Source organism: Acinonyx jubatus, chromosome F2 (genome assembly GCF_027475565.1).
Source record: "Acinonyx jubatus isolate Ajub_Pintada_27869175 chromosome F2, VMU_Ajub_asm_v1.0, whole genome shotgun sequence".
Lineage (NCBI taxonomy): Eukaryota > Metazoa > Chordata > Mammalia > Carnivora > Felidae > Acinonyx > Acinonyx jubatus.
The window spans coordinates 44,668,921-44,694,493 of NC_069394.1; the positions used below are offsets into that span (position 1 = coordinate 44,668,921).

At 38.1% G+C, this 25,573-nt stretch overlaps 1 protein-coding gene across 3 annotated transcripts in view; it reads left to right on the forward strand.

The window, feature by feature from the left end:
• The window catches only part of PIP4P2 (phosphatidylinositol-4,5-bisphosphate 4-phosphatase 2), a 55,492-nt gene that overhangs the window by 11,893 nt on the left and 18,026 nt on the right, over positions 1-25,573 (forward strand). For all 3 annotated transcript variants that reach the window (XM_015082869.3, XM_027064255.2, XM_015082868.3), the window contains 4 exons: positions 7,924-8,072; positions 12,939-13,045; positions 14,415-14,538; positions 24,180-24,232. In XM_015082869.3, coding sequence (XP_014938355.1) covers positions 7,924-8,072; positions 12,939-13,045; positions 14,415-14,538; positions 24,180-24,232 — 433 coding nt within the window. The remainder of the gene's footprint in view (positions 1-7,923; positions 8,073-12,938; positions 13,046-14,414; positions 14,539-24,179; positions 24,233-25,573) is intronic.

Sequence of the window (25,573 nt, forward strand, 5' to 3'; positions counted from 1 at the left end):
CGAAAGGGTGTTTGTATTTGCTACCAGTCCTAAATGAAGATGTAGGTTATTACTAAAACTATTAGACATGCCTGAATACAAGATGACCTAAGTGGAAGCCATATGGTCTTTTATGACCTAGTCTCAGAAGTCAAATATAGTGTCACTTTCTGCCATGCTGTATTGGTAAGAGCAGTTAGAAACCACCTGGATTTAAGATGAAGAAACATAGACTTTACCTCTCAACGGGAGGAGTGTCCAAAAGTTGCAGGCATGTTGTAAAACCACCACAGAAACAAGCATGGGATAGCCACGGACTGGAAAACCATGCAGCTAGGAGAGAAATGAGGAAACTCTCCATTCCATTATGGGAAGATTGCTGTGATATACAGTGGCTATACCCTCTATTGGCTATAATGAGGAACTTTCTCTCCTGGATTAACTTCTGGCTTTCGTTAGCAATCTCTGTATTTTGAAACGAAATTTAGTTAACCCATGGGGTAAAGATATCTGAACACTAGAATTTAAGGGACTTATTCACTAAATATCTTTATACACTTAGTGTATGCTTAAAAAATAAGTACTGGTTTTAGGAGGTTCATCTCACTCCAAATATGTGTCTGATTTTTTGCGTAGATTTACGGAGAATGAATCAGGTCAGGAAACAAATCGCATTTTTTGAAATACAAGTCAGCACAGACACTGTAGTTGATCAAGTGGAGGAAGCAAATGTGGCTTATTCACTGTCAATACTTGAAGAGAGCACTAGTACCACGGATGAGAGGCATTAATAGAGTGAGGCAGGAATATTGCCTTAAGAGAAACAGAGAAATCCGGGCAAAAAGCTTTTGTCGTCCAGGAATTGGTCATTGGCAGGTCACTGGGCACGTCTTGCCAGCACCTCCAGTTAGGAGGCAGTGTTCTGATACAGCCCGAACGCCTGAGACCACGGAGGGAGAGGAAAACGACAGATTAATAGCTCATAGTGGAATTCAGTACACATCATCAGCTGTTGTAGAAGAAGGCCTGGTTTGTCGTTGCCTGGGGCCTGCCGTGGGCACCACATAAACTCTTACAAGCAATGCTGGAGGCATTAGGATGCAGATTGATCTTGGTTCCAAGCTGATATTACAACCACACTCAATAATGTGTGGCTCTTCTAGAGCTGCTGCGGAGGGAGGGGTTAATGGTAACAGGATAGAGAAAGGTTGTCGTATTGGAGGAAAGCCAAATTGTGCTAGAGTGAGTCCACTGCTACCCTCGTCTCTCCCCTCTGCCCACCCTGCACCCCTGACCCTCGCTCTGCCTTAGTCAGATTTAGATGCCTTCTTCTGTGCTCGAGAAGCCCCCGTGCACATCCTTATCAGAGCGCTTACCACACCAAGTTGTACTTCAGTTTCACTGCCTTTTGCCATGTTAAGAACGTGAGCTCTTTGACCTCTGGAACCTGTCTCATTCCCCATGGTGTCCCTGACGGGCATCTAGCACTGTGCCTGGTACATAATGGATGCTTGTGACCCACTGAATGCTCACTAACTCCTGGGAACCCACTGTAGAGTGCCTGACTGGCTGCTACTTTTCTCCTGGGTATTGCTGAAGGCCTCTTGACTTTGTCTGGCATCACAACTTACAGCGGGGCTTCCTATCACACGTCCGCAGTCACAACACTAGGATTTCCCCGGAGGAGCAGTTCGACTTAGAAAATAAGCAAACTGATGTAGTAGGTGTGGGCATGCACATTTCTTATGATAAATTCACCCCAACTTCCTAGCTCCCTAAGCTTTTGATTCTTCTCCTGCACCATGCTAGGGATGTTCTGACACCACAGTGCCATGAAAGGTAAGGCCAAGTCTCACCAACAGACAAGTAAACTGATAGAGAGCTACTTGCAGCCTTAAAACAAACATGGAACCCAGAACATCTGACGAGCACACCCGTATGATTAAATTTGGCTCAGCTCAGTGTTATATTCCATCCTCTTTGGTTTAACACCCTTAGGATTTCCCCCCACACATATTCTCCAAGTTTCTGGCAGTATATATTTTCAAAACCTTGCAAGTCTCTTGATGTATAGGCTGCTTCTTCCTGAGTCACGCTTTCTACTTGTACCTCCTGGAACATGTTGAGATCTGAGCTTCGTTACGTGTCTTGAGACAACAACAGATGAGAATGCATCTTCAGGAGAATGACTGTCCACTTGTGAGACAACTACTTCAGGGGAGGTTGGGGCAGTGTTCCTGTCAAGGAAGGCTCATCTCTTCAGACTCGGAGGAAGAGTTGCTTTCCACTCACCAGGGAGGCTCACAGTAACTCAGGGATTCATATTCTCAGCTCTGTTTGGCGACAACCAGATGGCCCATTCCGTGTTTCCGAGGTCCACTCCTTTGCAGTCAATGCCCCAGCTTTCACGTGACAGCTTGGTAAGGCTGTGAATTCATGTGGTGTTCTAATTTTGCAGTCTACACAATTAAATTTGTGTTTGATTTCCAGCAGTATAAGCCCTGTGACAATTAGAAACAGGTGATACTTTCAGGGCTACGATAGAAGTGCTCCGACCATGACTTGAGCTGAGAGTTTCAAGACCTGAGCTGCTCGTTTTCTTTCTGTAAAGGCTCCCAATGTATTCAGGGGAATCCATCCCACATCACAATCCATATAGTAGTTGTTACGGCCATAATGGTCAACTGAAGGAGCCACAAACATCACAGTCATCTTCAGGGATAATCTGATTCATCAGGATGCCACTGTAAGCCACCAATTAGTATCATACCGTGTCCCACTGGTAGAGGAGCTCAACACTGCTTTTGAGCCCAAGGCAGGACCAAACCATTTCTTCAATCCCATTTTTGAGGGTCAGTTTCCTGGGATTATTCTTGGCATGAATAGCTGAAGAGAGACACCACAGAAGAGAATATAATTAGGTATGGATTTTTAATTCTGAATTAGGTATGAAGTTGTGAAAATACTATTCTGAGATGTCAAGTAGGCATCGAACGTGGGAAATACCTACCACAGAGTCTAGGGCTGAGAGAACAGTGGGAAGGGATTGGAATTAGTAAGATGTAATAATTTCGAGGCGGGGTCCTGCAGAAATGAAACAGGACTTCTGAGAGACACGGGCCAGCTGGAGCTGATGCCTCTGAGCTCTGGAGAAAGACTTCATGCCCCCGAGGAAAGGGCTGCAAGTCCCTTCTTCCTCCAACCATCTAGGCTTCCTTTATCGCCTCCTGTTTACAGAATACAGCCTGCAGCCAGCTGGCAAAACCACGCTGTGGTTTGCAGAGTTCCAGCGCCAGCATGACAAAGCAGAGAAGGGGAGATTTGGAGCAAAGAGTCAGTAACCTAATAAGTAGCACATTTACCTTCCATTCTGACTTCAGCCAAATGGATCCATGGCTCTGCAAGAACCCAAGAGTCTCCCGGAATAGTTTTATTCCTTTGGTTTCACAGAGGGGAGGAACACAAGCTGGTCTTCCCTTTCTGGGTGCTGAACTGGACTGGAGAGATTTTACCCCAGAAGCAGAGATAACCCATACCAGCCAGGCTCACGCCCTCCCTGATGCATATTCTCCCCAAGGATCCTAAGGAGGGGAAAAAACCAGCCAGGCTTGATCCTTTATATTTTTCTTGCTCATCCGGTGGGTTTACAGAATAATAATGGTTCCTTTGGAGTGTTTCAGGAAGACCATCACATGTGCCTTGTGATCCATATTCTTTGATGTCGTCTCTCTTAAGAGTCTCAGTTTTTCTATGAAGTTTTTATTACCATGAATGGATTCTTTTTCATACTCTGTGCTATTTTTTTATTTTCCCTGTCTTCCCTCTCCTTCTCTACTTCCTCTTTAGCTCAGATCTGATTCTTGTCTAGGTGTTTCTACGGAATCCTCAGTAGTTCTTTCGTTTTCTGCCTGTATGAAATGATTGAGCGAAAGAGACAACTGTTACCTTGGAGAAACCTCTGGGAGAGAAGTCCGCTCCTGACTTTTCTGAAGGCTGTATAAAAATCTATTCAAAAGTTAGAATCTCTAGGCTGCAGTTTTCTCTCCCATGAGATGAAGAAATTAGACAGTGTAATTCCTAATATTGCTTGATTTTCTAACATGGTACAACTCTGGAACTTTGAGAGAGTTTTCAGGATTGGGGACTACTGGTCTAACAAATACTGTTCACATGGAAGGGAAAAAAAAGATCTTTCACTTAGGCAAACCCCATAGAGAAAATGACCGTTGTTTAAGTAGTAAGACTCTTCTGTGTGCCTGGGTGGCTTAGTTGGTTGAGTGTCTGACTTTGGCTTAGGTCATGATCTCCCGGTTCGTGGGTTCGAGCCCCACATCGGACTCTGTGCTGACAGCTCAAAGCCTGGAGGCGCTTCGAATTCTGTCTGCCTCTTTCTCTCTCTGCTCTTCCCCTGCTTGTGTTCTCTCTCTCTCTCTCTCTCTCTCTCTCTCTCAAAAATAAATAAACTTAACAGCAAATAAGTAACAAGACTCTTCCACAATGAAGACTTTTTGTGACTCTCAATATCTAGTGATCCTGAGTTCTGAGATTACAGTGGACTTTTTATCCAGGGCAGAAATTTGAAATAGGTATGATAGTTGTCATCTCTTGACTTTTAAAGTGAAAAGAGGACAAACAATCTACATTGCCAATTACTACGGGTTTACTAACTGTGGAACTTATCTCTGGAGTTAAAAGTCCCTTGGGGCGCCTGGGTGGCTCAGTCGGTTGAGTGTCCGACTTCGGCTCAGGTCATGATCTCACGGTTTGTGAGTTCGAGCCCCGCGTCAGGCTCTGTGCTGACAGCTCAGAGCCTGGAGCCTGCTTCAGATTCTGTCTCCCTCTCTCTGTGCCCCTCTCCGACTCATGCTCTGTCTCTCTCTGTCTCGGAAATAAATAAACATTAAAAAAAATTTAAAAAAAAGTCCCTTACAAAAGGAGATGGAGTTGGAGGTGAAGGTTTTCTTGGGGCCAAAGTACAAGACATATCTCTATGTCAGCTTAGGGCTGAGGTCAGGGACAGAAGATTGAGACAATAAGCCGGGAAGCACTGTTTTGTGGAGCAATTAGGCTGCAGCATCTGTCGTTCTATTGATCTCTTGGATTGATTCCATCTGGCCGGTGGGCCAGGCCAATGGCCCCTGACTACCTCACCTCTGTCAGTAGATGATTTGGAGGGTATCCTGTGTAGAAGAGACCCTTTTTTTAGTGAAGCTTATTCATGTGTTAGCACCCCAGGTCCTCTTCAAGGAGAGCAGCAGTAATATACTTAGTGTTGTTTTCCCAAGAGAAATAGATGTGTCTCATAAATTTCAGTGATTCACTCGTCCATCCATCCATCCATCCATCTGTCCGCACAGTGAATATTCAGCGAGCATCTATCCTAGACCAGGCACTGTGCAGGTGCTGGTGGATCAGTCCCGGACAAGCCAGATATGCCTCTGTCCTCATGGAGCTTAAAGCCTCTCCCATCTTAAATTTCTGATCCTCACTTGTTCTTCTTTTCCTCTCCTTCTACTTCTCAAGCCTCCAAAAGATTCAAGCATATTTTTTGTCATAATTGGAAGCTTTCTGTTTTCAACAGGTTAAAAATTACGTAGTACAAATCTCAGCGAAAACAGCCACAGGGGTTTGTTGACCGTGATGTACTTTAAATGCTTTTTTAAGGTCCCCTATTGGGATTTTTAGATTCCTTTGAGCGAAGCCTTTGCCCTATTGGAGTAGGTGGGCTTTGCTGGCAGTGTGCAGCTGCCTCCCTCACCCTCAGTACACTTGTTTCCTCTGTGAAATTTTCTTGTCTTTGAAGTTCTTTTCTGTCATACTGCGTAAGATGGAGACCGGAAATCATGGTAGAACTGCTTCATGTGACTTTATAAACTCAAGAAAAAGGCAAGAGAGGAAATTGCTTTTAATAATAATGCTAATAATTATGAAGAACAATATTTATTGTTAAGCACCAGGCAGTTTGTCTAGCATTTCTAGCGAGGTATGTATTCAGTTTCCCAGGACAATATCTTCTTTATTGAAAGCCGATAAAAGACTCTGCAAATTGCGAGGGCTGCGACGTGTATGTTTGACTCATTGTTCCTTTAACCCATTTTTTTTCTTGATTAATACCTTATAAGTCACTCTGGATCAACCTCAAATTCTTTCAAAGATTTAAAGCTATTTTTATAATGTAAGACATCTATAGCTTCTTTTCAAGTTCAGTATTTGGCGGTGTTCTGGCATAAGCCTTCCAGAAACGTGTTGTCATTTCAAAGTGGCCCTTTCCAGAGCCTTGACTGCTGCAGAAATTCAGCTTTTTATGAATCCTTTAAATGAATAACACTTATTGCTAGTCATTTGCTAGTTAAAAAACATCTATATGATAAACCTCAAGGATGCCAGGTGGTGATATGTGGATTTTAAACATACCATAGTGTGCTATGCTTTAAAAATACCACAGAGTTCAGAATCTAATTCAGTGGGTAGAAATCTCTACTTCAAAAATGGCTCTTTTCATGATTAGCTTTTGCGATTGTATTTTATAGTATCACAGAAGCCTCTTGAAATATCAGATCTCTTTAGTGGGGCTTCAAACATGAATCGTGTGTTGAGGTGTAGGCCTTTCTAGATGTCCTAAGATACTACCTTTCCTTAAAAGGGCCTCCTATGCCTATAATTGAGGCAGCTACAGAGTGGGGTTAGGCAGTCCCTTTAGAAATCTCATTCCAGAGTAGTATATCTATATTCTTTTTCTTAAATTTCTACAACAAATATATACTTCTACCCTTTACCCAATCAGGCAATCTTAAGACTCTTAAACTGTGTGTGTGTGTGTGTGTGTGTGTGTGTGTGTGTGTGTGTGGTATGTGTGTGTGCACGTATTCTGGGAATTTTCAAACACACACAAAAGTAGATAGACCAAAATGACCTTCTATGTTACTATATTTTTACTCATTATCAACATTTTGCTAATCTTGTTTCATCTATTAACCCATTTTTTTCTTAGGGCATTTAAACTAAGTTCCAGATGTATTTTTTACCCATAAATACGTAAGCTCATTTCCTAGATTTTTTTTTTATTTAAAACAATTTTTTTTAATGTTTATATATTTTTGAGAGAGAGGCAGAGCATGAGCAGATGAGAGGCAGAGAGAGAGGGAGACACAGAATCTGAAACAGGCTCCGGGCTCTGGACTGTTAGCACAGAGCCTGACGCAGGGCTTGAACCCATGAACCAACTATGAGATCATGACCTGAGCCGAAGTCGGACACTTAACTGACTGAGCCACCCAGGCGCCCCGTTTTTAACGTTAAAAATTTGAGATAAAAAAATGTTAAGTGTATTTTTATTTTTGTTTTGTGTCTGAAATTAGCATTGTTCCATTCCAACTGGCTTTGTTCCATGTTGATAAGTTCAGTTTTCCTAGGTTCACTTTTGTGTCTCCTTAAACTGCCACCAAAATTACTTTGTTCTTGTCACAGCCAGCAGTTGTATAGTGGTCCCTTTATAAACACTGCATGGCAACTGCATAGTTTATGTGTATGCATAAGTGATTTTAAACCTTTCTCTCATTGACTATTTCTCTTTCTTGGTAATCAGATCATTAGTTGTAAGATTCTTACTTTAGGCATGAATCATCCCTTTCCTATTACAAGCTCTGTGACTTATGAGGGAACAGAGTGGGTATGTTGAGTATAGGTTAGTAAAAGAAAACTGGATCGTTTGGATAGACCAAGGCAAGCATGATTTGGATTTTATTGGAGTTAAGAATTCTTCCCCTTCACAATGTAGGCCCATGTGTGTTTGCGCTCAGAAACCAGGATAAGGTGGCTAGCTTTAAAAACATAAATACAAGAGTAAGGACATTTTTGATAGTTTCTGCTTTACTTCTATTGCTTATATGCTCAAACCCTTCATAATACCATTGGCCCTGATTCAGTGACTGATGCTCTTTCCAGCGGAACTCCCCCCTCCATATACAGCCATCGCCAGTCCTGATGCCACTGGTATTCCAGTAATTAACTGCCGCGTGTGCCAGTCTCTCATCAACTTGGATGGCAAGCTTCACCAGCATGTGGTTAAGTGCACAGTTTGCAATGAAGCTACGGTAAGTGGGGGTTTCCATTAATAAAGCATAAATTATTGTCTGACATCTTCTGTCTAAAGGAAGTATTCCACTAATGTTACTTAAAGGTAGACGTGCACTGGATAGAGATACAACCATATTTTCTCATCCTTTCTTTCTTCTCTCTACTCCTCTTTTATCATACAAAGATGTGCCCAGGTATTTAAGGTTAATTCCATTATGAAAATTTCATGGTGAATTTAAGCATAATGCCATCTGGCTCTTTACTTTCTAACATGAGACTGACCCTCTACAGATGTTTACAATTGTCCTCAGTGTCTATCCACGTCACAACTAAATCCATTTTGATTTTCAAAAAAATGAGGATATATATATATATATATATGTATGTATATATATATATATATATATATATATATATATATATATATACATACACACATACATACACCAAGGTTCACTTCACATGTGGACTTTGTACTTACTATGTGGAAAATTATTTAAATTTGCTCTATGTCTGTAGGATGTTTGTATGGTTTTTCTGGGTTTAAGATTATGCATGTAGTATCAATATCTGTGCCAAAGTGTTTATAAATAGCTTGATATTTTATTCTACTTGCTTGATAGTAATTTAGTGAAACGTTCAAAAAACTTGAAGGGTATATTGTTGTTTTTTTTTTTTTTTAATGAACCTTGAGAAAGGCAACTAAATTTTAAGTACAATTCTGAAACTTTCAAGTAACGAACTGACAAAGTGTATACTGGTTAGATTAAATAGATTCCTACTTTCATGGTTAGGCTTTATTTTTAAAATTTCAATCTTTGTTGGGATGAGCCCTGGGTGTTGTATGGAATCCAATTTGACAATAAGTTATACTAAAAAATAAAATTTCAATCTCTCTCAAAGTTTGCAATTAAATATTAATTTAATTGTTGGTACTTGCATATTTTTCCTTTTTAGAAAAGTCTGAAAAAAAGTCAGCCAGAGATTACCGTGTCTCTGTAAACCATAAAACACGCACACTGGGCATTATGTGTTTTATAGAAAAGTCATAAAATAAAACCTTAAGGCTTGAAGCAATATGTTTCATTGTAAATATATATTTTCATAAGGGACATCATTTGGGGATAAACTTTATTGTGTAAATAGAGGTGATGCCTACAAAACCTGCTATTTCCTTTTTAAGTTAAACACCCATTAGCAAACTTAGCCATCAGCCTCATTCGTGCTGCTTTTAGAGTTAGCAACCAAATTAAGAGTTGTTAGACATAGATGGCAATTAAAAAAAATACCAGTACCTTAAAGATTTCTTTGGATTCGATGTTCCTGTTGATTTTTTTCTCCTATGCTACCACTGACACAAACTTTTGTTCTTTAATGAGTAGAAAAAAAGTTTTAGAGCTTTATATTTACCCTTGGAAGTAAACAGAGCAGACTATGGGTTTCGTCAACAGCCTCAGTCTGGCTACTTAGAAGTGAGGAGTTCATGATACCAGAACAGTAGGATTTGGGTACAAATAAACTACTTCTGGACATAAGGAAAATCGTGCTGACATTTTTGTATCATTATTGCTCCTGTTAAGTAATGTAAATAATTGTCAGTATCCTGGAGAAAATGAGTAGTATCTAATTAGATTGCCTTGTGTGGAGTCAGTCATACTACAGGGGAGGAAAAGGAGGGGAAAATGTGTGTGAGGAGTGCTTTAAGAGATGACTTCCCAATGTTGGCAATGTAACTTGATCTTAAATTTATGAATGAAGAGGTATTAGGCAGCCAGCAGCTTCTCTGGAGAAATTCTAGGTTAAAAAGAACAGACAAACGGACCAGAGTCCAACAGAGGCACTCCTTCTATTCACTATCACTATCCCCTGCTCAGTTTCACTGTGGTTCATTCTCCTCATGTCACCTAAAACAGGGTATCAGTGTGTCTGTTCTCCTGGGCAGCCACCTCTGATAGGAACCTGATATTTCTGAGGAGATTCAAAAAATGAAACAACAAAACAAAACCAGGCTAACATAAGTCCTTCTTTCGGTAGCTAGAATTGGGAAAGGAAGTAGAAAGTGGGAGGAGAGAAAATACGGACAAATTTTAACAAGACTTAGAGAATACAGAATTTAAAGCTAAGGGAGAAGCAATTTCTAGGGCAAGGTAATGGAAAAGTTGAGAAGTCCTGGAGGAAGAGCGGAACTAATTGGCTGAGTGATTGATTAAGGAGTCTGAGATCTGGAGGCTGACGGACTAGAGGGACTGGGGTTTGAATCCTAGCTCTGCCACTTGAGAGCTATCTATCCTTGGGATTTATCTTTTCCACACTGTGGTTTCCTCATGTAGAGTGATAAAATAATAATACCTACCTAATAGGGTTGCTCTTGGGATTACAGGGGCAAAGTGCCCAGCACTGCATCTGGCACATACAAGTTCATTTTGCTAAGTAAGAATTCTAAAACTTATGCATCAGGACAGTGTCACCCCCGTTTCCCAGCAGATCAGACATGACAAGCCATGAGCTGGCACTAAGGACTAGTGCTTAAAATTGTCTAATTCAGTTGCCTTGTTTTGTAAACGAGGGAACTGGGGTCTACAGGTAAGGTGGGAATAAAATATAAAAAAACCTGGTAGGGGCCTTTGGGTGGCTCAGTCAGTTAAGTGGCCAACTTCAGCTCAGGTCATGATCTTGCGGTCCTTGAGTTCGAGCCCTGCATTGGGTTCTGTGCTGTCGTGACAGCTCAGAGCCTGGAACCTACTTCAGATCTCCCTCTCTCTGTGTCTCCCCCCTCTCTGCTCCTCCTTTGTTCACGCTCTATCTCTCTCTCTCAAAAAATAAACATTAAAAAAATTTTAAGAAAAACTTGTCATTTGCCAAGTACACGTTTATTTAATGGTAGAATTTGGATGTATAGATAAATTAACCCAAGTTCTGGTTTTCTTGATATTTAAATTTTTTTAATGTTTATATATTATTGAGAAACAGAGAGAGGCAGAACATGAGCATGGGGAGGGGCAGAGACAAGGGGAGACACAGAATCGGAAGCAGGCTCCAGGTTCTGAGCGGTCAGCGCAGAGCCTGACATGGGGCTCGAACTCACAAACCATGAGATTATGACCTGAGCTGAATTTGGATGCTTAACTGACTGAACCACCCAGGCACCCCTGGTTTTCTTGATATTTTAGATTGAATGGTAACACATTCTGGATGTTTATAACTTTGGGATATTCAGATTTTCAGATTTTATCTGTAATATAGCTTAATAAATTATTGATGACTTATTGTTAATTTTTATATATTTCTAACAAGGTTGTTTCCTTAAATTTTTAAATCTTTGTTTGAAATATGTCACAGATTTGAAATTATGTTACAGAAATAATAGTACATATTATGTACAGAGAATTGCCACACATTCTGTACCCACATTCCCCAAATGGGTTAATATTTTGTCACATTCACTTTCTCTCTTTAAATAAATAATCTTTTCTTTCTTCCTTTCTTTCTTTCTTTCTTTCTTTCTTTCTTTCTTTCTTTCTTTCTTTCTTTTTCTTTCTTTCTTTTAAGAACCTTTTAAGGTAATTGCAGACATGGGGCTTTTCTATCCCTAAACATTAAAAAAATTTTTTTTAGTGTTTAGTTATTTTTGAGAGAGAGAGAGAGACACAGAGCGTGAACAGGAGAGGAGCAGAGAGATAGGGAGACACAAAATCAGAAGCAGGCTCCAGGCTCCGAACTGTCAGCACAGAGCCCGACGCGGGGCTTGAACTTACAAACTGCAAGATCATGACCTGAGCCGAAGCTGGACGCTTAGCTGACTGAGCCACCCAGAGGCCCCTCTACTCCTAAATATTTTAGTGTGAATTTCCTTAAAAAAAAAAAAAAAAAAAAAAAAAGGACTGTCACTTATACAATCATAGTACAGTTATCAAATGTAGGAAATTAACATTAACACAATGCTGTTATCTGATCTTTTGACCTAACTCATATTTGCTCAATGGTTCCATTAGAAAACAAACAAACAAACAAAAAACATGGTCCAGGAGTGAATCCAGAATTGCATGTCATATTTGATGTCATGTCTCTTTAATTTCCCTTAATCTGAAATGTAGTCTTTCTTTGTCTTGTACTGCCTTGATATTTTCAAAAAGTACAGGCAAGATGTTTTGTAGAATGTTCCTCAGTTTGGGTTTGTCTGGTATTCCCTCATGACTGGATTCAGGTTGTACATTTTTGGCAGGCATGCCCAGGAGAGTGATGTTCTAGTCCTTCCATTGCTTCATAGGTTATTTACTTTAACAGGCCTGGGTCCTAGTGTTGAAAGGATTGTTTTCTTTGGTGTTTATTCTTGCTTTTACATTTACTGTAAAGTTAAAAAGACGTTAGCATTAAGAGTTATTGCAGGTTGTTTGTTTTTAAGTTCAAAGATGTAATAAAATGATCACTTCTTATATTCCAGGCAGTCAAGTTCAAATTTATCATACACTCCTCTTTGCCCACTATTCTTAATGAGCTCACTCTTCCCAGACAGGTGCAAGAAACTAGTGAATGTTTGTACTTGGTGAGACAGATAGATGCTTTGTCTTGTCCTAAAACTTTAAAGGGAAAACAATTTTTGTTGTGCACTTAAATTTTCTTCTCATCTTGAAAGGGCAGTGCAAGCGAACTTTGAAATACGCCCTTCACAATTAAATTTCTGCAGCCCCCAGACTTCATAGAGTGCTTGCCAACATCTGAGCTGTTTAAAACCACTTATGATGCACTTTTCCTTAGCCTGTACTTTGATAGCACTATGGGGAGCCTACGTTTTTAAGGAATCATTTCCTTTTTATACATAAACAAGCTTTGGCAATCTGTCCTTTGGTTAATTTGCTGTGTTTGCATTTTCTTCCCTTATCTAGCCAATCAAAAACCCCCCAACAGGGAAGAAATATGTTAGATGCCCTTGTAATTGTCTCCTCATTTGTAAGGACACATCTCGGCGAATAGGATGTCCGAGACCTAACTGGTAAGAGATAAACATTCATTCATTCATTCATTCGTTCATTCAACTAGTATTTATTAAAGGCTTATTATGTGCCAGGCTTTGTTCTAGAGTCTTTGTCCTCAAAGTAATTACAGGAGTTAGATTATTATTTTCCCTTTGTTAAAGGAATGATATGATTAGTTTGAAATTAATGGTCACAAGTATTTATAAGATATAATATTCTTGAATGAGCAATGAAAGATTTCTTGATATTATGTCAGTACTTAATGCAGTGTAATAAATTAGTGACTCATGAAACTTATTTAAAAGTAACCACTTATCCTCATTGTTATGTATATAGTGAAGTTATTAGGAACACTTGTAATAAGGATATTTATGAGATCTCTAGTTGCAACCTGTATTCACACTGGTATTATATGAGTGAATGGAATAAACCCATTCTGTAATGCATGTAGTCAAATGTTTAAATAGTTGTAATAAAGGTGTTTCTAAAAATACTATTTGTAAGCCATTTCAGACCCCTGTTTCATCAGTGAAGGGAGGTGGCACCCAACTGTAATGTATATATGAGTGATTAAGATCAACTCAAATAAAGATGTTCCAAAGGGAAAAAAATAAGTAAAAGTAACCGCCTAGTTTACCTTTGATGAAATTCATCTTAATCTGGAAGTGTTTTAGTCATCATTGTGTACCTTACCATGTGCTATACTGGTCTTTGCTGAACATACTCTATGCAGTAAATTCTGGAGCTATTTGCCCATATCAAATGCCATTATAGATGTGCCCAGATCGGAGTCTATCAAGACTTTACCTGTGTTTTTTCTGTGATTTCTGGCTCTTTGACCTTTCTATGAATCATTTGCAACCCCATCTGATGGCAGGCGAGGGAAGAGAAAGAAGCCTTCTCATCTTCCTTTTTGTCCAACTGTGATTAAATAGACATCAAGGAATACCAACCTACTCAGAGAAATTTGGTTGTGACTCAGCACTTTGGTACCTTCATGGCACGCAACATATTTATTGATATGGAATATTTTAACTTTTGTAGTTTTCTACAAAACTCAGCTTGTGTTCCTAGATAGGGAATGATAAAAACTATTTTCTGATTTGGACTTATAAGAGCTTGAAAAAGGCAGTGAAATGGTTCCCAAGGTCATTGATTAGGAACCAACACTATAATACATGGTTTCCATCAAAAATATTAAAAACTCTCATTTTTTTTTTTTTGCTTTTGAAGTATTGCTTATTACTACTTTCTGTGAATTTAGCTTCGAAGCCTGACAATTTATTTATTTTCAATGCTATATTCCATGTTTTTGGTCATATATTACAGGTTTTGCCCTCAGTCCATTTGTGGGATAATGACGCTGTTTCATTTCTCTCTCCACAGTAGACGCATAATTAACCTTGGCCCAGTAATGCTTATTTCTGAAGAACAACCAGCTCAACCTGCATTGCCAGTCCAACCAGAAGGTACAAGGGTCGTGTGTGGGCATTGTGGAAACACATTCCTGGTAAGTAACCGGACATTTGTCACAGTGACATCAATCTGTAACATGTAGGTCACGATCACATAGATTTGACCACCACTCATGGTCTTGTAGTTTTATCCAAGTGCACTTAATCAGAAGATTTGTGGTTTCTAGATTCAAGAAAAATTCTTATTATAATTTATCAAAATTTTTTCTGCTTTTTAAAAAATTAAACTTGGAGTAAAGGGAGTTAACTCTGGTGTCCATAATTAGATAAACTACTGGGGAAAAAAATAAGAAGTTATAAGTAGTTATAGGAATTCTTGTTCAACTAACTTTTAACTCTAACCCTAAGTTTGATTTTTTAATACATTTTTTTCAATGTTTATTTACTTTTGAGAGAGAGAGAGAGAGAGAGAGAGACTGAGTGGGGGAAGGGCAGAGAGAGAGGGAGACACAGAACCTGAAGCAGGTTCCAGGCTCCGAGCTGTCAGCACAGAACTTGACACAGGACTTGAACCCACAAACTGTGAGATCATGACCTGAGTCGAAGTTGGACGCTTAACCAACTGAGCCACCCAGGCACCCCTAAGTTTGATTTTTAAAAGTTAAGTTCATAATGCCTTGCCCTGTCAGAAAGGTTTTCTTTTGTTATTCAGCCCTCATAGGAGACAAAAAAATTTTCTTTAGAACCTAAGTATTAATGAAAACTTCCAGAGTGTAAGCCTGGGCAGGGCTGAGGTCACAGTGGTCTTCCACTGCAGGATAATCTAAGGGACGAACAGCTTTAAGCAAGTGTAGATGATTTGCATTTTTTTCCTTCTAATTTTTATTTTTAGTAGAGTAATTCATGTGCATAATTTCAATGTTAAATGGGATTGTAAAGCTTATAAGGAAAATAGTGATCATCCCCAAATACCATCCTGCAAATACTTCCAGCATTTCCAGCTGCTGTGCTGGTATTATGTACATGTGTTTAAATTGTTTGTTTACCCTTTTTTCTTTTTGATTTTAGATATTACCTATTACCCTGTACAATGCAGGTTGAGGATTTAGCACTCATAACATCCCTTCCCCCACTCAGTCCTTTTCTCGATTCCATGCTCCAGCTAGAGTTTTAATATTTTTTTCAATTAATGCTTAATGTTTATATTTTTTATGATTAGGTAAATTATGTGCACAGCTTAGCCAAGCAATATATTATATTTTGGCACTGTATGACTTTTCAGATTTTTTTTGGATTTGTTAATAATTGTATATCCTCCTTTTGGGGCACCTGGCTGGCTCATTTGGTAGAGCATCTGACTCTTGATCTCAGAGTCATGAGTTTGAGCCCCACACTGGGTATAGAGATTACTTAAAAAAAGAAAAAGAATAATTGTCTCTCCTCCTTTTGAATTTAATTTTCTATTACAAATCATTACTTATTCCCATATTATTTTATAGAACTATAAAATTCCTATCAATATAGTCAGACACATCAGGGAATCTATTATTGAGGCTTCTTGCTACACAGCTGCCATTGTGGGATTTCCCTTCATCATTATCCTAGGATTTCCTTTTTTCTTTTCCTGTATTGGATCTCATGCCTTCCTTACAGCTCTTGGTTTACTCCTTCATTTTGGTGAACTACATCCCCTCTTAGCTTTCTGAGAAAATATGCAAGGAAACAAATTAGAGACCTTCTACTTCTTAAACAGTTTTTAATCTGATCTCACATGTACTTTATAGTTTGTCCAGATGTAGAATTGTAGGTTGCTAATTGTTTCCTCTCAAAAATTTAAAAGGCTTTGCTCCACTATTAATGAAAAGTTCAACTACTGCCCTAATTCCATGTCCTTTCTGTTTTTTCTCTTTATTTGCCTCTTTCTTCCTTCATTTTCTCCAGTGCTCTGAAATTGCATTGGAATATGTCTTAGGATGGAAAAAGAAGATGTGATACAGATACATACATACATACATACACACTGGAATATTACGCAGCCTTTAGAAAGGATGAGATCTTACCATTTGTGACAACATGAATGGACCTAGAGGGTATTATGCTAAGTGAAATAAGTCAGACTTAGAAAGACAAATACGATATAATTCCACTTATATGTGGAATCTAATGAACAAACAAAAAGTGTAGATCCATAAATATAAACACAGAGAACATACTGATGGTTGCCAGTGTAAGGGAGTGAGTGTTTGAAGGATAGTGGGAGGTACAGGCTTCCAGTTATGGAATGAGTAAGTCATGGAATAAAAGGACCAGCATAGGGAACGCAGCCAATGATATTGTAATAGTGTTGTATGATGACAGATGGTAGTTACACCTGTGGTGAGCACACCATAATATAAAGACTAGTTGAATCACTGTGTTGTTCACTCGAGAGACGTAACACTGTGTGTCAACTATACTCAAGTTAAAAAACATTTATAAAAAGAATGTGTCTTAGGGAGGATATGTTTGAATTCATTGTCTGGGTACTCAGTGGGCCCTCTTATGGTCTAGACTATTTTCTTTTCTTTGTTCCCACTTTCTAGAACTCTTTAGATCACCTGAATTATTGACTCTTTTTTCTTTTTCTTACATTTTCTTTGAAGGTTTGGCTTTTTCTTTTACTTACTGGAACACTTTCCTGATTATATCTTCCAAACTTAATTCAAAATTTTAATTTCAGATTTTCTAACTTAATTTTTAATCTCAAAGACTTTTCCTGTGTTCTCTGGTTAGTTTTTCCTTTTTCTAAAGAGCATTCTCTTCTCTCTGGCATCTTTCTGAAACTATTAGTTCTATTTTTTTGTGAAGTATTTTTCTTCCTTATGACTTGTCTCTGTTTTCTCCCCACCTTTTTTTTTTTTTTTTTTTGTGGTAGAGATTTTACAGAAAAGTTCATTTATATTTGAGGGTCAGTCACTGATTGGAACCTCTATTCATGCAGCAGAGTTAAGATCTTTCTCCTTTCCTTCCTTCCTTCCCTCCTTCTTTCCTTCCTTTCTTCTTTCCCTCCTTCCCTCCTTCCTCCTTCTTCTGCATCTTCTTCTTTTTCTTCTCCCTCTCCCATTTTTTTGAACAACTGTCAACTCTTAATATCAAGAAGTCTTCTTGGAGGGCAAGTTTCTCTGGGGAAAAATCCTGCAGTTTCTTGTGAGTGATATGCCTGGGAGGCAGCATTTAGGAGTTAAAGGTAATGAGATGAAGGTCTCATCCACTGTTCAAACCGTAGACTTTAACTTGATTCCTTTCTTTTATTCTTGCCTTCTGCTATGGCGGGTGTTTCTAAGTTCACAAGCTCTCTTGTCCAGTTTCTTTTCAGAATAAATCACTCTTTTCTTGCATGTACCGGGAAGAGAGGGGTTTCCAGTTTTGCGGAGGGTAGGGAAGCATTTACAGGGGATACTGCTAGGAGCCCCACCTCGGAAAACACGTGGTAGCCCCAATACCTGAAAAAGCTTGCTTTCCTTTGGCATATCTCTCTGCAGACAGGCAAGTTTCAGCACCCCTTTCACTAAGCCAGCTCCAGGCTCCATGAGCGTTCCGTTGTTCAGAGATTTGGGGCCATCTCTCCTCGTTACCCTTATGGTATTATACTTTTTAAAATTCATTTACCCCTATTTCAGTCAAGTTTAGGAAAAGAAATGGAAATGCATGCATCTATCTGATTTAATTCATTTAATCAGAATTTCTAGGATACTTCTGATCTTGTAAGGAGAAGATAAATCTTCTTCCTTATATTTTATTCATTAAATCGGTGACTAAGTTGCTTAATTAGAAGATATAGCTGGTGGGAGTAGTTAAAATATTTCTTTTTGAAAATTACTACATAGGATAATACACTCTGTAGGTATTGATAGATACTGAGTGATTTGACTAAGTTAAATACATATTAAATATATTTATTATTTTCTTTCTTACATGTGAACAAATTATATTTTGAAATACCATTTAAAGATCTTCAAAACAGATTTCTTTTCAACTTGTTCAGTCAATTCCCCTCCATAATTAGCTTACATTTGCATTTGCTCAGCTAAATTTTATTTTCTAAATCCTTGCCACAGATAATCTTTAGAGCCACATTGTAAGTGAGCTGATTTCATTTGTTCAAATATAATTACTGAGTTCACGCCAGGCACTGGACTGCATAATGAAGGAACAGGAAGACACATTCCTTGCCCTCATGCAGTTTTATAATCTAATTGGAGAAGAAAGACAATTAAAACAAGAATTATATGAAATATGTTTAGGGTGTTTAGGCTAGAGTAGGAAATAACGGAGGGTTCTTCGCGCACCCACAGAAGTACCCAGCCTAGAGGGAGCGAGTGACATTATGCTCAGAGTAATGAAAGCTTCAGTAGAGCTTTATAATTAATTCTGTGTGTAGGGATGCTATGTATAAAACGGAACATGGATTGCATGGAGGGAAAGGCTGAAGAGGGGCAAGACTAGATGTTTGACTTTTATTATTCAAAAAAAGTGATGATGATGGTTGGGGAATAGCGTAAAGATTTTGAGAGAGAATGAACGTGCTGATAATAGAGTAGATAAGGGAATGAGGAAAAAAGGAAATCAAAGACAACTCTTAGAAAGGTCATATTTAATTTTTTGAAATCACCTGGTATGAATCCAAGAGAGTGATCCAAATTGAGAGGTTAAAACACATGTATGTGACATGATTTTTAATACTTTAAAAAGTACTTTATGCATTTAGATATTTTCACACTAGAAGAAAACTACTAAAGTAATGAACAATTCAGAGACAAACTTCTAAAACTGGCTCTTTTTTATTTAATATTTAGTGTAGGCAAGTGAATCATATTAGCATATTAACACAGTGCATATGATTAAAAATCTTAATTCTTTAGCAGGAAAGGGTGTTTTGGATTAATATGTGATATTTAAAGATGATTTAAAAATACCTAGAAAACAATTTTTTGGTAATTAGAGTACATAGTACGTACCTAACGGGGTGGCTCTTACTTTTGAGAGTTTCAGATTAATGAGAGCTACTCGGTGTTGTAAAAAATAAATAAACTGCTTAGGGCGCCTGGGTGGCTCAGTCGGTTGGGCGTCCGACTTCAGCTTAGGTCGTGGTCTCACGGTTCATGGGTTTGAGCCCCACCTCAGGCTCCATGCTGACAGATCAGAGCCTGGAGCCTGCTTCGGATTCTGTGTCTCTCTCTCTCTCTCTGTCCTTCCCCTGTTCTCGTGCTCTGTCTCTCTCTCAAAAATAAATAAACATTAAAAAAATTTTTTAAATAAATAAACTGCAAATATCTTAATTCTGACTCAAGAACTTTGCCTTATCCTTATTATTATGCTGACCACAAATAGTCTTATGTCCTTTGTCATATGTCCTTTGTCCTTCAAGCTTTTAACTATTAGGATTCATTTACTTTTTCTCTACTTTGTTTCAGCTTGGCTTACAAGGCTTAGAAACAATTGAGATAAGTTACAAAGTTCAATAACATTGAAAAGGAAATATGAAAATTTCGGGACAATGAAAACAAAGGGAAGAAAAAATATGATAAATCATACATAAGGATATAAATATGTACAATATTTACTCCTGTACAGTTGTTAAAATTGGTCTGAATTTTCGCTTTGAGACCTCTAGAGTCAATGAAGAGAGGAAAACATACTCTATTACAAGATATTCATGATTTTTTTAAAAAAGATCACATAGGAGAAGGTTTATTGGAATACTGTGACCTGAAAGAGAATTATTTCCATGGATTAAACTAAAAGAACAATATAATGGACTATGTCCTCAACAACCTTCTGTTTATCATAACATCTTTTAATATCTCAGTGTTACAATGCTAAAGTTAAATTTACTATGAATCTACACTATTCCCACTGTTTATTTCACAGCCTGGCTGGAACCATGGACGATGTTTAGAAAAGCTAGATTTGTATTTTCCAAACCGTATTCAATAGAACATTCATTTTGCAGGATAATAATAGGCGTTATGTGAATAAAGAGTTCCATGGTCATTGGGAATTGCTAGGATTAAAAAAAAAAAACTAAACAAATATTTTTTTATAGGTGTATTTTATTTAAGTTTATTTATTTATTTTGAGGCAGGGAGGGATAGAGGGAAGGAGAGAGAGAGAGAGAGAGAGAATTCCAAGCAGCCTCCTCACTGTCAACACTGAGCTGGAGGTGGGGCTCGAACTCAGGAACCGTGAGATCATGACCTGAGCTGAAATCAAGAGTCAGATGCCTAACCGACTTAGCTACCGGGTGCCCCTACGGGTATATTCTTCAGCACTCTTACCAGGCATCATTGTCAATATCCAGGAGGGAGTTTTAATGTAGTATTTATACACATTTTCTAAGCTTCAAATCATTTTGAGGGCATCATCTAGTCAGAGTACTGTTTGGAGGAACGTTGCTTGGAAAATAATTTTCCAGAAGAATAAAGGGAATACATAGCATTTAGCTAGCCCCGCATGAAAATAAAAGAAGTTTCTTAAGACACTGAACAGTGGAGTTTAATTTTGCATTTCCACGGGGCAGATGTTCTCTGTTGCTGATGAAAGGTAGGTCAAGATGCTTTGTCAACCAGTATCTGACTGTGGGCTGACATGCCTCAGTAAAAACTAACACAGTCTACAATATGTGCCTGAGTCATACATGATGGTTCAACTTCGCTCTGATGTAGTACCTTCAGTCAGGGTAAGATTTTCCTTATTTGGATATAGGACATACAGTTTGGTGCTGTAGCGGAGAGTAACAATAGTTTTAATTTGCGTCCTTCAAAGTAACGACACGACACCGGTTGCCTAGTGTATCCAATAAAAAATAAAATCCAATAAGGTATTGTCAAATGATTCATTTTTAGCAGTGTAACTTTCTTGTGAACCTTCTAAGGTTGATTAAAAATATATCTTGAGGAAACTGAGTTTACCTATTACATAGAATCGTTAGAAATAAGCCAAGTATTGGAAGACCTTCGCTAAAAATGATTAGAGTTTTAGAGAAGTTGCCTTTAATTTTTCTGATAGAAGAAAGATAATTTGTTTTTTTTTCCCCATTGAAGTTCTGGCAATACAATTCTAAGAGTGCAGAGGCTGCATTTGAGATAAAAGAACAGTAGTAAGTCAACTTCCTTTCAAAAGCACAAGTATTTGCATTCCCTTGAATAGGTTATGACAAAATCATTTCTAATAATAGATGATTTTCTGTTCTTAGTTTGCTGCATTTAAGTGAGTACTTGGAGATAACAAAACCCGATGTGTTAGGTTGCTGGCTGTATAATTTACTAATTACATAATGAAGTCTTACTTGTTTATCAGTTATAATTAAATTTACCATGCATAATCTGTGCTAAAATGAAGAACACTATAAAATGATAATACTGGACTAAATCACCTCCTTAGGTTGGTCATCTAAAATTCTAGAATTTCTATGCCAACACGTCAGCCTTCAGGCTTGGATTTTGAGTTCCTCTTCGCTCAAGGGTTTCATAATTGCCCCCTTGGCTGCTTTGGTTCTTTTAACTAGGAAAAACTTAAATTTGTTATGTATAAATAAAATTTGAAATGACATTACAAGTTCAGTAGCTGTCCTAAAACTAATTATAAAAACATAAAAAAGCACTGATAAGATTTCTAGGTTCTTCACTGCTCAATATTCTGTACAACTCTAGCAATCTTTGTTTATTAGCACATTAATTCTGGCATTTTTACTTAGAATAAGTTTTGTGGGGAGCACTTGCATGGCTCAGTTCATTAAGTGACTGACTCTTGGTTTCAGCTCAGGTCATGATCTCACTGTCTGTGAGATCAAGCCCCACACTGGGCTCTGCACCGTCAGAGATCCGCTCCCCCCAGCCCCCACTTGCACATGTGCATGCTTTCTCTCTCTCAACCCCCCTCTCAAAATAAATAATTTTTTTTAAAAAAGTGTAAGTTTTGCAGTAAGTTAACTCATTACAAAATAAGTATGAAAGAAAGATTCACTGTTGCTTGCAAATAAAAAATGTAGCCTTGGTGTAGCATTCCCAGATGCTGAAAAATAATGATTTTGAGAAGGGAATGAACATTCATGTGGTTTCATCTCTAGTTTGTTTATGTTGGGACTGTATGTCCCTACCATGACTGAGAGATAATTTCAAGGTTAACTAACTTTCTTTGAGGTTTGAAATAAAAATGAAGAAAGAGACGCCTAGGAAAACCCAGATATATTTGATCTTTTTTAAAAGTTAATATTTTTTTAAGTTTTAAATTTTATTTATTTTTTTAATGTTTATTTTGAGAGAGAGGGAGAGAGGGAGGGAGGGAGAGAGAGAGAACGAGTGGGGGCGGGGCAGAGAGGGAGACACAGAATCCAAAGCAGGCTCCAGGCTCTGAGCTGTTAGCACAGAGCCCAACATGGGGCTCGAACTCACCAACTGGGGAGATCATGACCTGAGCCGAAGTTGGACGCTCATCCGAATGAGCCACCCAGGTGTCCCAAAACTCAAGAATTTTTTAAAAATTAAAAAAACGTCATGCATCAAAGACTTTCTGAAAGTTATCTTCTATTGTGTGGAAAACATTTGGATATATATAATTTATTGAAACCCTACTATACTTAGAATTGGAAAGTTATGAAAAGAGATAGGAATGATTTGGAATCCTAAACAAAAATTAATTTTAATAAAAGATTAAGTTGTTTTGATGATAAAACTGAAGTACTTAAAGGAATTCTCCTAAAACTATAAAGGAAATAGACTTTGTAAGAAGGTATATAGAAAAGTAAGCAAAATGGAAGTTGAGAAAGGCATTTTTTTTTATTTTTTATTTTTCGAGAGAGTGTCATCAGGGAGGGGCAGAGAGAGAGGGAGACACAGCATCTGAAGCAGGCTCTAGGCTCCAGCCAGTCATCAGCACAGAGCCTAATGCAGGGCTCGAACCCACAAACCGTGAGACTTCGACTCATGACCTGAGTTGAAGTTGGATATTTAACTAATTGACTGAGCCACCCAGGTACCCCAAGGCATTTTTAAATATACATTTTGTAGTTAAGATTTACTTTAAACTTATATTGCACATTCTTTCAAAGACTTTCACCCGCTACCAGGAAACCATTTCAAGGATCTCAATAACAAGGAAGATAGCCCATTCTATTGCCTACATTTACAAGGGAAAAAAATTGGTGCTGTAGAAAGACTGTATTTGTTACTTAGAATATGCACGGACAGAACTGAGAGCAGCCGCCTGACTTGAGTTCTCCCTCTACCTCCTTTGTTTAGTTTACTTACTTTGTGGGTTTCCCACATAAATAGATTATAAATAGCTGCATTCTAGTAATGAATTTAAATATTCATATATTTTGAAGGTTAGTCTTAAAGATTTAAAGGCAAAACATCTTTGAAGGTCCCTAAAAATATGTTTTTATTCCTTGGGAGTGAACTGAGATATAAGGCTGAAAGAAATCATTCTAATTACAGCATTACATTCAGTTTTCATTGTGAAGCCAACCTAGATTGCGTCAAAGCCTTGGGCAAGTCATGGGAACTGTCGCAAAGGAGAGTCCCAAACTTTATTTTAAGGGACGGAAGAAGTGTTGGAGGGGGAAAGCGCCTATACCCCCAGAGAAGGGGGTTGCTTCTGCTGTGATCCCTGGTAACATTTGAACTAAGAGAAGCATCTTATCAGATTGGATAGTTTTCAGTTGTTTTTCTTTTCAATCTTTTCTTTTTATTTACAGTGGATGGAACTGAGGTTCAACACTCTGGCAAAATGCCCACACTGCAAAAAAATGTAAGTTTCTCTACCATTGGAAATGCTACTGGGAAGTTCTCGAGAACAGTTTAAAGAGTTCAGAATTCTCACTTTGGTAGATTTTGATTTGCAGACATGCCGTGGGACAAATGCATGTTTAATATATTTATGCTTTTCAAAACTAAAAAAAGACATCTTTAAATTGATTAATATATTCTATTTTGAAATGAAAACGATTGGGCTCGATTATCACTCTCCAAAGGGAAATCAATTTCTAAGAAAGAAATTACTAAAATTGCCAGTAACCTGGTGAGGATTTGCAAATGTCCTGAGAGGTTATGATCTGTTGCAAATATTCTAAAATTTGTATTTAAAATATGGCTGTAATCTAGGAGAAACACCAAATGTTTGGGGGTTTATAATTAGGTAGTTGTTAGCTTTTTTTCATTTCCTATCTACTGAGATTATTCTCTGATAGCAGATTTTATATAATTATTTATCTGTCTTAACTGTTCAGTCTATTTTCTCTATTCCTAAATAGTGTACCTAAGGAAATTAACAAAACGTAATATAAAAATGGGAAAAAAGTAGAAGATAGTTTGATCAAAGACATTTTATGGCAGCTGTGTTGGAGGTCCCCAAATCACCCCAAGATTCTGTGATTTTCTAGGAGTACTATTAGGAGTTAGTATATATTTGTACTCATAGCTATGATTTATTATACAAAGAAAAATGAATAAAAGAAAAGGCACATGGGACAACGTCTGAAGGAAACCACATGTAAGTTTCCAAGAGTCCTCTCCTAGGTGAGTCACACAGAAAGGGCTTAATGCCTCCAGCAGGGAATTGTTACAACACAGATGAAATATTATCTACCGGAGAAGCTCAGTAGAGGTTCAGTGTCCAAGGTTTTTATTGGAGCTGACCACACAGGCACCTATTACATGGCACATACCAAATTTCCAAACTCTCAGAAGGAAAGCATTCAGTATTCAGCATAAACCATATTGTTTGCACAAACAATTTAGGCACGGTAAGCCATTCTTATCAGTTAGGGAATTGTGGGAACATTTTAGAAATTTAGGTTCACAGATGTAGCCAAGGATCCCATCTTGAAAGCAGACCTTTCAAAGGAGAGCTATCTCAGGCTTGCTATACATTGATTCTTCCTGCACAGTATTTATTTTGATAACAAAATTTTAATTTGAAAATTATTGTTGTCCACTTATGTGTGTGAATTGCAACTTAAGCTAAGGAAATGAAACTGCAGTGTTTTGACAGGTCAGGTTTTTTTTATAAAAAAATTTTTTTTAATGTTTATTTTTCTGAGAGTGAGAGAGACAGAGTGCAAGCAGAGGAGAGGCAGAATCTGAAACAGGC